Source organism: Chelonus insularis, unplaced genomic scaffold, assembly GCF_013357705.1.
Source record: "Chelonus insularis isolate UGA/USDA-ARS -01 unplaced genomic scaffold, ASM1335770v1 contig_272_pilon, whole genome shotgun sequence".
In the NCBI taxonomy this organism is placed as follows: domain Eukaryota; kingdom Metazoa; phylum Arthropoda; class Insecta; order Hymenoptera; family Braconidae; genus Chelonus; species Chelonus insularis.
In genome coordinates this window covers 100,232-113,423 of record NW_023276459.1, presented here as the reverse complement: position 1 = coordinate 113,423, position 13,192 = coordinate 100,232, and the positions used below count along the sequence as shown (strand labels likewise).

The 13,192-nt window shown below is 32.0% G+C and overlaps 1 protein-coding gene across 9 annotated transcripts in view; it reads right to left on the bottom strand.

Annotated features, from left to right (window-relative positions):
* The window catches only part of mub (poly(rC)-binding protein mub), an 87,437-nt gene that overhangs the window by 6,641 nt on the left and 67,604 nt on the right, over positions 1-13,192 (bottom strand). For 3 of the 9 annotated variants that reach the window (XM_035080335.1, XM_035080341.1, XM_035080334.1), the window contains exons 3-7: positions 8,300-8,356; positions 7,812-8,210; positions 6,487-6,882; positions 2,246-2,342; positions 1,894-2,173 (exon numbers count right to left, since the gene is read on the bottom strand). In XM_035080335.1, the coding sequence (XP_034936226.1) occupies positions 1,894-2,173; positions 2,246-2,342; positions 6,487-6,882; positions 7,812-8,210; positions 8,300-8,356 (1,229 nt within the window). Of the gene's footprint in view, positions 1-1,893; positions 2,192-2,245; positions 2,364-6,486; positions 6,883-7,811; positions 8,211-8,299; positions 8,357-13,192 lie in introns of all 9 variants that reach the window. The other 6 variants (XM_035080342.1, XM_035080336.1, XM_035080338.1 and 3 more) reach the window with 4 other exon arrangements.

Genomic DNA, 13,192 nt, shown 5'->3' with positions numbered 1-13,192 from the left:
TTAAATTGCATCAATGCTATTATTCAAAAAGGTTTTGAATTTGATTTTTATTGATATTTGGATGTCAAAAGTAGTCATACTAAAGAACGTTATGAAATGAAACTTATTATATTAGGAATGTTATTGGGTTTGGATTTTATCATTCCATTTTATAAAACTGCAAATATGGAAATTTTATGTGTGATAAAATCTTTATGCATTGTGTGATTTTGGTGTATAAAAATATTTTCAAGATTTTCTCGAACGTTTCTCATGGTTTTGAAAAGCTTTAGATATGGTTATATGAGATGTGATAGTAGAAGTGGCGACTCTAGTATAGTAGAGATCAGAGAGTAACCTAGAAACACGATTTCAAGTACTCTCAACTGGATATTAGATGCTCCAGAATCATGGAATCCAGATTTCTGTAGATCTCTTGACTTCTTGGTTGGATGTCTTGAGGACTCAGATAATGATTCATTGGATAGGATGCTTTTACCATTGACCAATTCTTATCTTTCACAAAATGCAAATTGTTTGATGGAGCTAAAGTAAATGTAATCCATCTCAACTCTAATCATCATGACGTGACACGAAACTTCCATCAAGAACTTGATTTTCTGTTTCGTCTTTTACTTTACGTGTTATTCTTAACAAGCTTGAATTATTCGACACTGATATATTTAAATTAACTTGTAAATAAACAAAATGTTGAGACTAATTAAGACGAATCAGATATTTCCAAGTGTTTGCAAATTTTTGTACGCTTTTTAATTTGTTTTTTTCATCTTTTTTTTTCATAGAAGTAAAATCGTATCTTGGTACTTATACGTCTACATCCCACCATATTGCTTCACAGAACACGTTTGCCTCAGTCGCCGAGTATGAATGCACAATGAGAAATGATAAGAGGAGTTACAGATAAAAATATATATGCATATACATCTATTATATATACGAAGTGAAATTCAACCATGAAAATTCCTTGATATGACATTAATATAAACTTTTTATACTCGTTTTTGTTTGTCAAGTATCACATGCAAATTTCCTCTGATATTTTTTTTCTAAACAATTCAAAAGTCAAAATACTATATACATTTACATCTTAGTCAAATAACTTTGACAGTTTATCACGATTGACTGCATCAACACGTTTTCTTTTACAGTACATGAGCAAGAAGTTTGTGCTTTTGAGGGTGCATAATATATAATTCTCCATGTTCAACCCTCTTTGATATGTAATATATATGTTTAATGCTTAAATGAAAATTCTAACACTGAAACTTGTACACCTGTGGATCGAATAAAAAAACAATCAGTTATCGTCTAACAACTGATGCAATATTTTCATTTATATTTACGTTGGTATTTTGTAAGTTTTAATTTAAAAAATAACTACAAAAATGTTGATAATAATCAGAATGTAAACTAATTCAATAATCTATTACTGGAAAGTATATGAAAACATAAAAAAATTGTTATATGCACGAAAAATATTTGTTTTTAATTAACATTCTCACTCTATTGCCATAAGAGTGAAATTACAAATGGAATAATTAAGATTCTGGAAAGCAGACTTTGAAGGTTTAGCTTTTGAAAATATTTCAGCAATAATTTTCTTTGTTTTACATCAAGTAAAATCAACATAATTTGTACGTATGATATTTGCCCTAAAATGAATAATTTGGATCCTACTGTAACTTCAAAAGAGCAAATGTAAATGTATATAGTAAATTAACATAAAACATAATCATGTAAAACATCAAAGAGTTGCAAAAATGCCAACTATTTTCTATAAATAGTGCATTTTATTGGCGTTATTAACTGAGAGGAAATCTGCAGAATAATTTATTCCCTTTCATAGGGCTTTAGTTAATTATCTATCGAGCCGATCCCTTCCATTAAACTCACCTCATATTGATGAGATACTGCGCGAGTGCAACTGAATCTGGATTTCCAGTGATTGTGATCGTCCGATCTGTAGCTCCACCCTCTCTCTCCTCACAGTTACTGATCCTGATCATCGCTCCAGAGATTTGACGAATTTCAGCGATTTTCGTTCCCCCTTTGCCGATTATGCAGCCGATCAATTCATTTGGCACAGTCATTTCATGTGTCTGATTATTAGCTGCTGGCTGTTGTCTGTTAGTGTGATTCGTACGCAGCTGACTTCCGGCCAAAGCTGCCAGAGCTGAAAGTTTGTACATAACTTATATTAAGTATTGTGCGTAAGTATGTAGTCGATGCCAATTTTGTTACTTACCAGCCGGATTTAATCCTCCAGTATTAGCAGGAGCTGCTAGCCCTCCCAAACCAAGGGCTGCAAGACCAGCCAGTGGATTACTTCCAAGTTTTCCCATCTGAAACAGCGACGAGTAAACCTACTTTTAAAATAAATTTAAGTGTCTTTTACTTCCTGTTTCTAAACTCATTAATTGGGAATGGAGAACAACTGGCAAAACATCAATGCGGAGAACAAATTCTTTTCATTTCTTTATCAATATTCTTATTTCTTTTATTACGAAAAATTGCTCTTTTGTATTCGTCTAATAGAAAGCTTGGATATATTTTGTATCGATTGTCAATAGAATGCAAACTATCTAGTTGAATTATTTAAAATATTCATAAATTAAATAAATTAATATGAAGGTAGTAAATCATGATTTTAGTTTGTGACTTATTCTGGAGAATATTTAGAGAAGAATTTAATTTGATTGAAATTATTTTTAAATGTTTACCAACTAATAATTGACATACGTCAGCAAATATTTAACGTTGCTTAAGAGTTTCAAAATAAACATGCAATTATTCATTATTAGTGAACGTCAATTTGTTAAAAAAAAATTAGACTGAATTGATTGGTTATACAGACGCGTTCAACATTTTATTCAATTTAAATCAACTTTTTTACTGAAAATAAATTCTTCTCTCACTGTCACAATCAAATTAGCGGAAAATTGGATACTATATACATATCAAGATAGAGAGATCATGATTTTTTCAAATAACAAAAGTTGAATTTTTTCTTGTTTCTATCAGAGTTGAATTTATTTTTTTCCTTTATTTTATTTCAATATAAACGTTTTTTCCTTCCTTTTTTTTATTCGAAGACTTTTAAGACGTGCGAAAAAAGATCACGAACGATAGAAACCGACGCCGAGATTTCATTCAAGCTATTCCCTCCGGTACGACTTTCCTCTTTTATCTCTACTTTGGTTTTTAAATATTTGTAAAGGAGGAAAAAATGTTTTTCTCTTTTGACTTGAGAACGCGACGGAATGATATAAAATGACAAAATGAAAGATTAAAGAGGCGTGGAATTTTGATCTACTGCTAGATATTTCATTTCCAAACGAAGAATATACATTTTTTTTTTATTTATCTTTTGAATATTAAAGTTCAACTTAAAATAAAAAGAAATGAATATATCAAAATGTAGTAAAACCCCGGAGAAAATTAACTAGAATAATAACAATAACAACAAATAAATATTTCTCCGAATGATTTGCCATATTTCTCACTCATCTCTGTGCGAAAACTCTAGTCTAATTTTACCAACAATACATTAACGATCTAATTTGTGTACATTTCTCACTGTCCACTGTATATAATAAACTTATTTTTACATATAAAATATCTTCTTATTGTTAAAATAAAAAAAAAAACATGAACATTTTAAGGGCAGCCCACCCTCGCGCAAACTCTTGCTAAAAAACTTTTTTATTATTTTTATCAAAAAATTTTCTTTTGTCAAGTGCTGAATAAGCCATGCTGTTTATTTCATCTAACGAGAGCCACTAAAGAGTAGTAATGCCCAAGTGTCACTGCGAAAAGGAATGATACGATACAGAAAATAAAAGTTGAAATAAAAGAAGTAGTACTCGAAAAACTTGAGAGAATAAATTTTTCATTAAAGAAAATTCAACTTTAAAGTTGATGTCACAAGTGTCTTAGAGTATTTTAATATCTAATAATTGGATTATGAAGGAAGTTTTATTTTGTTAGAAATCAAAGTTTTTCCGGCGAAATAAAAATCGAAGAAAATAAATAAAAGATTTAAGCGATTTCGAAGCGGTTTTTACATTGAGAGACAATTTTCAATTAAACTAATTACTTTTTTCAAAAAATTTTTTCATTAACTTGGCGTAGTCTCTTCTAATCAATCACATCTTTTTTGACAATTTTTTCTCTCAATGTAAAAAAAAAAAAGGTGATAGAAACTAAAAGATCCTAATATTTTTTCATTCTCATGCATCCTTGGACAGTTTACAATTCCAGAATCAGTTGATAATTTTCATCTACCATCAGCAATAGAAATTTCTTTCGAGAATAGAACAAGATTATAGTTGATTTGTTGAGTATCCTACAATTTTTCTACCACTGTCACATGCATTCTTTGTTAAAAAAATTATAGAAAATTTTCAATAAAAAATAAAAATGAACAAAAATAATTGTATAAATAGGCGCATTTGTTGACAATAAAACTTGAAGAATAATATAAAAAGAATTCAATTCACAATTCCATTGCGCTTCACAAGTCAAATTCAGACTGTAAATAGGACGAAAAACCAAGAGAGTATATTTACCCCTGCGTCATTGGACGTCTGGGTCGTACAAAAAGCGTCGCTAATTAGCAAATAACTATTCAACGTTACTCGTGAGCCGATAGCGACGTAATTATATTTGGCCACGAACTCATCCAATCTCCCGGGCAATTTTATGTGCACACGAAAGTGCAATTGAACTTTCGCGAACGGAAGAAATAATGAATGATTAAAAAGAAAAAAATTAAATTGTATTTTTTATTTATTTTTTGTTTTTCACCATAACGACACATCGAGATAAATTGAATTTTGTCGGAATAAAAGAAACAATAAAATAAAGACAATCAAAAGTAATCAAATCATGCACTTGAACATTTATTCCAAGCAAAACACTTGCAGAAAAGAAATAACATTCAAGAAGCCATTTAGTATCCATGCTAAAATGAAAATAAAATTAATCTTCAAAAGATTCTTGTAGAACTGGATTCTTCATCGTTTGACTTTAAAAAAAATGATAAATTTAATCATTTTTACATTAAAAAAATTTTACAATCCAAGTTCACAAGTACGTTTGAAGATAAAAGGATGTTAAAGCCTTTCAAAGTCCTCTTTAAAAAAAATTTGAAATAATTTTTAAAAAAGAGAACTTATTAAGCTTTGAAAAATTCAAGCGGCAAGCCAGGAGTATTAGCGTCTGTCTGCAGTTTTGCAAGGCACATGGAAAGTAATAATAGTGGGTGTAGGTGAAATAGTATGTACGTTCTGACAGGAAGAAAAATGGATTAAATGGTTATATTTATCTAGGAACATTCAGGTACACGCCGGGAATATGTTCTACTGAATGGACACGGTGGCAGGAGTCATGGAAATTCAAGTGTCAAGCAAAACCCGCCTCGTGACATTTTATCATTTCAAAGTATAAGTAGTTATCCAACTCTGCATTGATAAGACGTTGATTAAATGCATACGACAAAGAAGTCATCAATTACAATACCTTTCCATTGCTTCCTTTAACTTATTCAACTCCATTTGCAAATAAAACTGTTCATTTTTTTATTACATTGCTCTTTGTTGAAGCTCATATTAATTCACATTAGTTAGGATTTAGACACGAAAAAAAGATTAATGAAAAATTTGAATGTAATGAACTACTAATGGCAAAAAAAATAAGAGTTTTTAATTAAAGACTTGATAAAATTTTAGACATAATTAAAAATATCTACCAGCTTGGAAAAATGTATTTTAGATTCGACATATTTTATTTTTGTAGAATAATTAAAAAATATGTATACCTCGTCACTTGAGTCAATTTTTCTGTTCAATGAATATATCCCAAATTTTTTAATTGCATAGTTGGTTATCGAAACATGAATTTACTTTTTGTTAATTGACTTGGACTATGAATAAACCAGTAACAGTAGAACTGAGTAAAAATCAGTGTGTATCCGAATAATTATAGTTTATAGAATAACACAGATCTACCAAGTTTCGATTATCCATTTCATTTTTTACAGATTAATTATCATTCCAAGTATGTTTTCAAGTGATGTGTGTGTGTGTGGATATGAATTAATTGAATAAATCCGTTCATCATTTGTTGAAAAACATTTTCCCATCATTATCATTATTCTCCTTTCCCTTAAATATGACTGATCTAATGTAAGGGTAAATCTAAAAAATAGAACATCAGTGAATTTGTGCTGAGCTTCAACGTGAAGTAAAAAATTGGCTTGATTCCACCACCGTGCCGGGTGAATTAGCAAAGGTGAGTCTGGTAGTCGTGTCATAAGCGGGAGTTCTTACCAGGGAGTATCAGTCTTCGGTGACTAAGATCTAAGTGGAGCTTAGTCAATGTCTCATGTGGATGAGTTGGAGAACGGAACACTGGGTTGAAAGTGGGGCTGGGGTTGAGTAAGGGGTGACGGGGGTTGGATTGGATCACGAAAAACAAAAGACTTACGGCGTCTGCCACGAGTGCGGGCGGGAGGGCTGCCTGCAAGTGTCCACTCTTCAGCAGGGGGTCGGCGAGGCCTGCCACGCTGGCGTGTAAGGAGCTCGGGTGTAGCGGATGATGGGGTCCGGTGAGGTGGGCCGGGAGTAGCGGATGACCGTGTGAAGCAAAAGGTGAGGAAGGGTGGGCAGCCGCGAATGGCGATGCGGTAAGAGTTTGGGTGTTCAGCGAGGGTTGGGCAGGCCCGGCAGCGGATGCCGGCAATGGCAATACTGTACTTACGTCCGAGTGGGCGGGCACCGCGTAATTACCCTGGATGGTGTAAGCTTGGCCACCAGCCAGGATCACTGGCCCACCAACTTGGGGTTTAGGGCGATAAGGGATCGTGGCACCTTTGGGAGGGGACTGAAACAGACAAAAAACAAACAGTCGCGCGTATTCGTGCGCATTATTAGTGCTATATTTTTTACGTCACTCTAATGTGACGTCTTTACTTAAATACTTCATTGTTTAGATATCATCTATCTCAAAGATCTGTTGATCTTGTGCCAACTACGAGGATAAATTGAGTTGTTTTTCTAACAAGTATAAAAACTAAAGTTTTGACATTTATTTTCATCATATTCATTTACTAAATATAATACTTATTCAATAGTATATTTTTGCTGTTTATTACTATATTTATAAAACTTTTTCATAAATTTAAACTTTACAAAAGCATTTATTTTATTTTTATTATATAAAAGGTTTAAATTATTAAATTTTGAAAACCTTTTAATCTACCCTTGTATGAAATTTATTATGTCAGTGAATCATAATTATCAACTCCTATTTTGATCAACGGACCTTTGACCTTTTACCATAATCTTCCATGAGGATTGAATAGTGTTATCACTCATAATAGACTATGATAAAATTATAAAATTATTTCCATATGAAGAATTCTGTTATCGACATTTTTATTTTTTCTTCAATTATTTTAGTTAATCAAAAGCTCTTTGAATTTTCATTCAATATCTCTCTAACAAAAAAAATTTAATTAACAGTATTACTTTATCTCATAAAAACTACTTTAAATGATATAAATATACAAATAATAAATTTAAATCGTGAAACAACAATAATCAACCATCTGTTTATTTAAATAAAGGTCAGAGAGATTGAAGAAAACGTCATGAATTGGTTGCTAAGATACTGCTGATAACAAATTCTTCACCTTACGTATATTTATCCAACGTTTCTTGAGATGTAGATCACAAATTGAACGAAAAAAAATTCGTCGAAACGTCATGCTACGTATGAATCTTATTACCTATTCCTTATTCTCATCTCACCTCTAGCATGACACAGCAGATATGATATATGCACTGAGTAATAGACTCGCTGGTGCCAGAGATAGTGACTGTACGTTCTGTCGAGCTTGGCAACATCTCTGAAGCAACTTGAATCAGTGCACCGGTAACTTCTCTAATTTCTTTGATCTTAGATCCGCCCTTGCCAATTAGTGATCCGCACTGAGACGCAGGTACGATGAGTCTCAGAGTGATTGGAGTCCTAGGAGTTCCACCGCCACCACCTGCACCTCCGCTCTGAACATCGTGAAATTGCGAGCACCATTCCTCGAATTTCTTGCATATCAAAGTAAAAGCTTTGAAGATAGAATTAGTTGGTCCAGTTACAGTTACAATTCGCTCTGGACAAGAACCATCCGATATGTTTATCTTTGCTCCAGACTAAAATAAAAAATTAGTTCATTAATAGTAAATTTATTATTTGTTATAATTAAAGTTGTGATTTATTTAAAATGTTTTTCATTACTTACTTCTTCACGGAACCTCGTGACAATCTCGCCTTTCTTCCCAATAATACTTCCTACTTCCTGAAAAATGAAAAATTAAATTAATATCTTTGAAAGAATGTTTTTTAATTTAAAATTATAAAACGTTGATATTTTGTGTATGTGTAATTATTGAAGTCAAAAGTCACATCAACGAACATGTTACAAAGAGAACAAAAAGTCATATTCAGTTTGTAGTATTGAGAGTTGAATTTGTGAAAATATGGAAGTTATTTTAAAAATCAATTTTGCACTTCGATCAATAGAAGTTTTAGTTATCAGTTTATAAATTAAATGTAAAAATAATATCTGACAATTTGAAAGCTTTGAATATTTGAAATTATTTAAAACCAATACAGTTCAAATAAAAATATTTTTTTGTGTTATTTCCAATTGCAAAAAGAAAAATAATAATTGAAATTTTCAATTAAAAATACGTTCCAAATTGAAATTGATATTAAACAATTGTACAAAAAGGATTGTAACAATTATAAAGTGAGGAATCTGATCTATAATGAAAATAACAAAAATTTGTTCAAAGCCAGGTCATTGTAGTTAAGCTTTGACCCCAGCAATTCATGTCAGCTTAAGTTTTTAAGTAAAACAAACTATAAAAGAAGATGCAAATAGAGAATGAGAAAAGAGAGTTAAGAAGCATCAAGTATGTGCTCTACCTCTAAACTTAGAAAGCACCTAGACCACGTGGGCACCGCGCAAATACCAACGTCTTCTCATTTTCTAACATTAAAGTGTCGCATGGAGTAAAAGAACATGCATATGGCGTTCACTCAGCATCTTGAAAATCAGATCAAGGTCTTACAAGCGACTAAGTCTCATTTTATAATGGTTATTTCACTGAAATTTAAAATCTTGTCGAGACGACAGTGAGAATTATCCATTCAATTGATAGTTTGATGCTAATTCCACAATTTCTGATAGGAATATCAAGGTAAATCCACTTGACTATCAATGCAAATTGCCTCTTCAATTACTAATAGCAATGCTTAGCAGACTTGATCTCCAATTAGATTCACAATAATGAAAATAGACTTCTTTTCATACCAAATCGACTTTTCTCTTCTTACCGTAATGCTATGATGATAGAAAAATTTTCAGGAAATAATATAGAACGTTCAAATGAAAAAAAGCTTTTTATTGAATACAATGGTCTATGAATATTATCACCAAAATATTCCATTCCTGATGCAATTACTCGACCGTTTGATGTTAAATGGATTTATGAAAACGTTCATTCACCTCGTAAAGTGCTCGAGCATTTTGCAGTGAATTTAACAACAGTGAGATCGTAAATCATCTGGATATAAGTCAAAGCTCCTTGGAGTGGAATAATAAGAGTTTAATTCAAATTTGTTTTAAGAAAATTGTTTACAAAATATTTACATCATTGAATGCGGTTATTAATTGATTAAAGACAGAGTTAAATTATTTTATATTAAAATGTAAGATAATTATGAGAGACTTTCTACTCTACTCCAAGTTTTTCTCAAGCGTTACTTTTTAAGATGTAAATCAATAAGATTAAAAAGATTACAAAGTTTTTTTACCAGATTTAAATGAATGAATGTTAAATTTACTTTAAATAGAATGATTTTCTAAAGTATTTCGATTTACTGTAATTGTAATTTAGTAGTTTAGAAAAGTACTACATCTTACAAAAAAACGAAAGGTAATTTTCTGCTAAAGATATTGGTTACTAAAAATATCTAGAATATCGACATTTGCAATGTAAAATGGAGACAGTGTACTTTAGGAAGAATTTAAAATTTTATGAGAGTCAAGAGTCCATTCCAAGGACTAAACTTGACTCACGTTACTATCCTATTCTCAGGATTGTCTGAACGAAGGAAAAGCCATGACGATTTAGAGAACGAATATAGCTGGAACATGAAGAAGATTTGGAGTGGGAAGGCTTGGAAAGGTGCCAATTATTGGAGTAACTGCATCTCTGCTTCTGAGAAATTCACATGTGACGAGAGGAGGATAAAAAAGTAAAGAATGGAAATACAAAAATAAAATGTGATTACTAATGTAGAAACAAGGAAATTAATTGTTTATTTCAAGTATTCATTTTATTGACTCATTGGTTTTTTTTCCAACGTGTCTGATATCCCAAGTAATTAACGGATATATCTCCTTGGAAATGTAAGGATGAAATTTCTTGCTTGGCTTGTGCTCTTGGCAACAATCCAGTCAACTGGAATCTACTAGACTTCTCATAGACATTTTTCCTTTTTTGATTCTTAAAGATATACTGAATCAGAACAAAGACTGAACAGAAGTAACTACGAGAATAGAGGAAATAAAACGATATCGATGGAATTCATGAAAGTGCAGAAGATACTTTGCATATTGATGTCTCTTCAAGGTAATCGATAGACTTGGAATCGTTCAAGATTGTAAGCAATTGTCAGGTTGAATTGTAGCTCTCAAGTGAATATCAACCTGCTCCTTTGCATAGAAATCTTCAAATTCCAGTAAATTTACAACATACTGAAGAGACAGACAGATTGATCTACAAGTAGACGATTCCTCTAATTTAGTTTCTTCAAGTATCACCGAAAATTAATGCACTTCATGCCCGATAAAATCGTCTGCCAGTTGGCAACCAGTAAACACCTCAACGAGATCATACTCAGGTCGCTAAGAAGATTTAATGATAGCTGGATATCTCTCATTTTCTCAAACTCATAACGTCACACCAGTTGTCCCGAGATGGAAGAACGAGTAGTCGCTAGTTATATGAGTGCAGGGGACATTCCAACTTTTTTCTCATTACTCTTCATGCTTCTACGTCATTCCAACTTGGATGAAGCATCTGCAAGTTGCTCAGCAAAAAAATAAAATTACTCCATTTGTGGTTTTATTAAGTTTCAAATTAGTTAGAAACCTGAAATCACTCTAAATTCGATCATCATTCAGCCATACTGATTTGTTAATGAAATACATGGTTTTATATTTTTAAATTGGAAGCTCTTCATTTCCAATGTTGCCAAAAGATGTTCAGACGATGATACTTGATGTAATACAATAGAATTGTAGGTTCTCCAAGTCAGTCTAGTGAAGATCTGGCTGTAAGACTTGGCAATACTCCAGTCTACTGCCAAGCACAGAGAAACCAAGAGCTGATGGCAAAAAATTGGGGCTTGTGCATCAGCCGGAAAAATGCCACGAAGCAGACTATTAATCGGGCCATCGATTATTCACAAAATATGTAGGAAAATGCAGAAAGAAAAAAATATACGAGCAGAAAAGAAGAAGCTAAAGTTTAGGAACTCCAATATGAGTTGTAGGCTAAATTTTTGCTCATCTGGGTTGTTTTAGAACAAAGGACAAAGTATTAAATGATCCAGGTCAGTAATAAACTAGTTCTTTCAACTTCCTTTGTAGTCATTTCACGTAAAAAGATCACAAATGAGCTTGTTAGTAATACTTTTATCACTCTATCTAATCCTATTTTTAATTTCATTTTTTCTTATAATTGTTATCACATTAAGTATTATTAATGTCATAATAATATCACGTTACCATCATAGTGGTATTGAATTTTGAATAATTGAATTTATTTAGTTATCGTCTAGGTCAATGATAAATTAATATGTTTTCAAAACATCAAAATTATATTAGTGTGATGTAAATGATCAATTATTGAAAGTTTCTAATATTTAATTTAAACTTTTTAATTAATTCAATTATTTAAAGGACTAGAAATGATGTTAGTGTATTTGACGTAAATGAATTCGAAAAATAATACCAGAGATGGTGACAGAGAAAAATAGGTAAAGGGTCAAATATGGACTGTTGCAAACAGTTTTTCAACAATCAGTTTGTTTAGAAACAAAAGAAAAAAGCACAAAATGATCTAGGTCAGTGATAACATGTTTCTCTATTTCTTGTCGTAGCTTGTAAGCGTCAAAAGATATTTATAAAAATGATTCCTTTGTTTCCGAGTGTACTGAAAAGGTGTCAATTAACGTGAAAGGAGGTAATGAATTGAAGGATTAAATTGCAACTTTAAAAAAAACCTGGCAACCCTTTCTATCATATTCAAAACTCGAAAACATTTAAAAAGAATTAAAATACTGCTCTCGAGACGGTTAAGGATGCATTTAGCTTTTTGTTAAGAAGTAAATAATGCTATTAACCATCTGGGAATAAGCTAGAAAATAAAAAATTAAATAAAAAAGCAGAGAACAGTATGTATATTTTAACTAACGTATTCTTCTGAGCTCAATTACGTAAGGATGATGGGATAAGTGTTGAAAAACAGAAGAAAAAATACTATAATGCCTGGGAGACATAAAGTTTCAAATAAGAATAAAAACGTAAAAATGTTGAGAGTAATGAAAGAAGTGAGGGGAGAGGAAACCTTTGATTCCCCACCGTGGTCGTTGGTGCGAAAAAACGAGGGTGTAATGGGATTTGACGTGGAAGCTCTTCGAGTTTCGCTTGCTTCTCGCATCATCGTGAGAAAGGGGCAAAGAGGAAAGGAAAAAGGAAACCCTTAGCTGGAGAGAACGGCTGTCTCGTCTCTTCTACAAAAGAATGTGATGTATATGGATACACTTGTGTATGAGGAAGACAAGTGGTAGATTTATGACGCGCGAAGGATCGTTCAGATATGCAGAAACGTGCAATAATTTTCGTGTCGCACTTTAGCACGCCTCACAGGCTCGATGGTGCGACGTGTCTCTCTTGGAGTATGTGAGAGCGTGTTCTATCATCGTAATGTAAAGACAAGGTGAGAGTCACAGTCAAGTGAGGGATGAAGTACATTAAGTGCATAGCAAAATACTGAAAAAAATCGATACTGGATAAGAAAAAATTGATTCTTTTATATTACTAAAATTAGTTCACTGC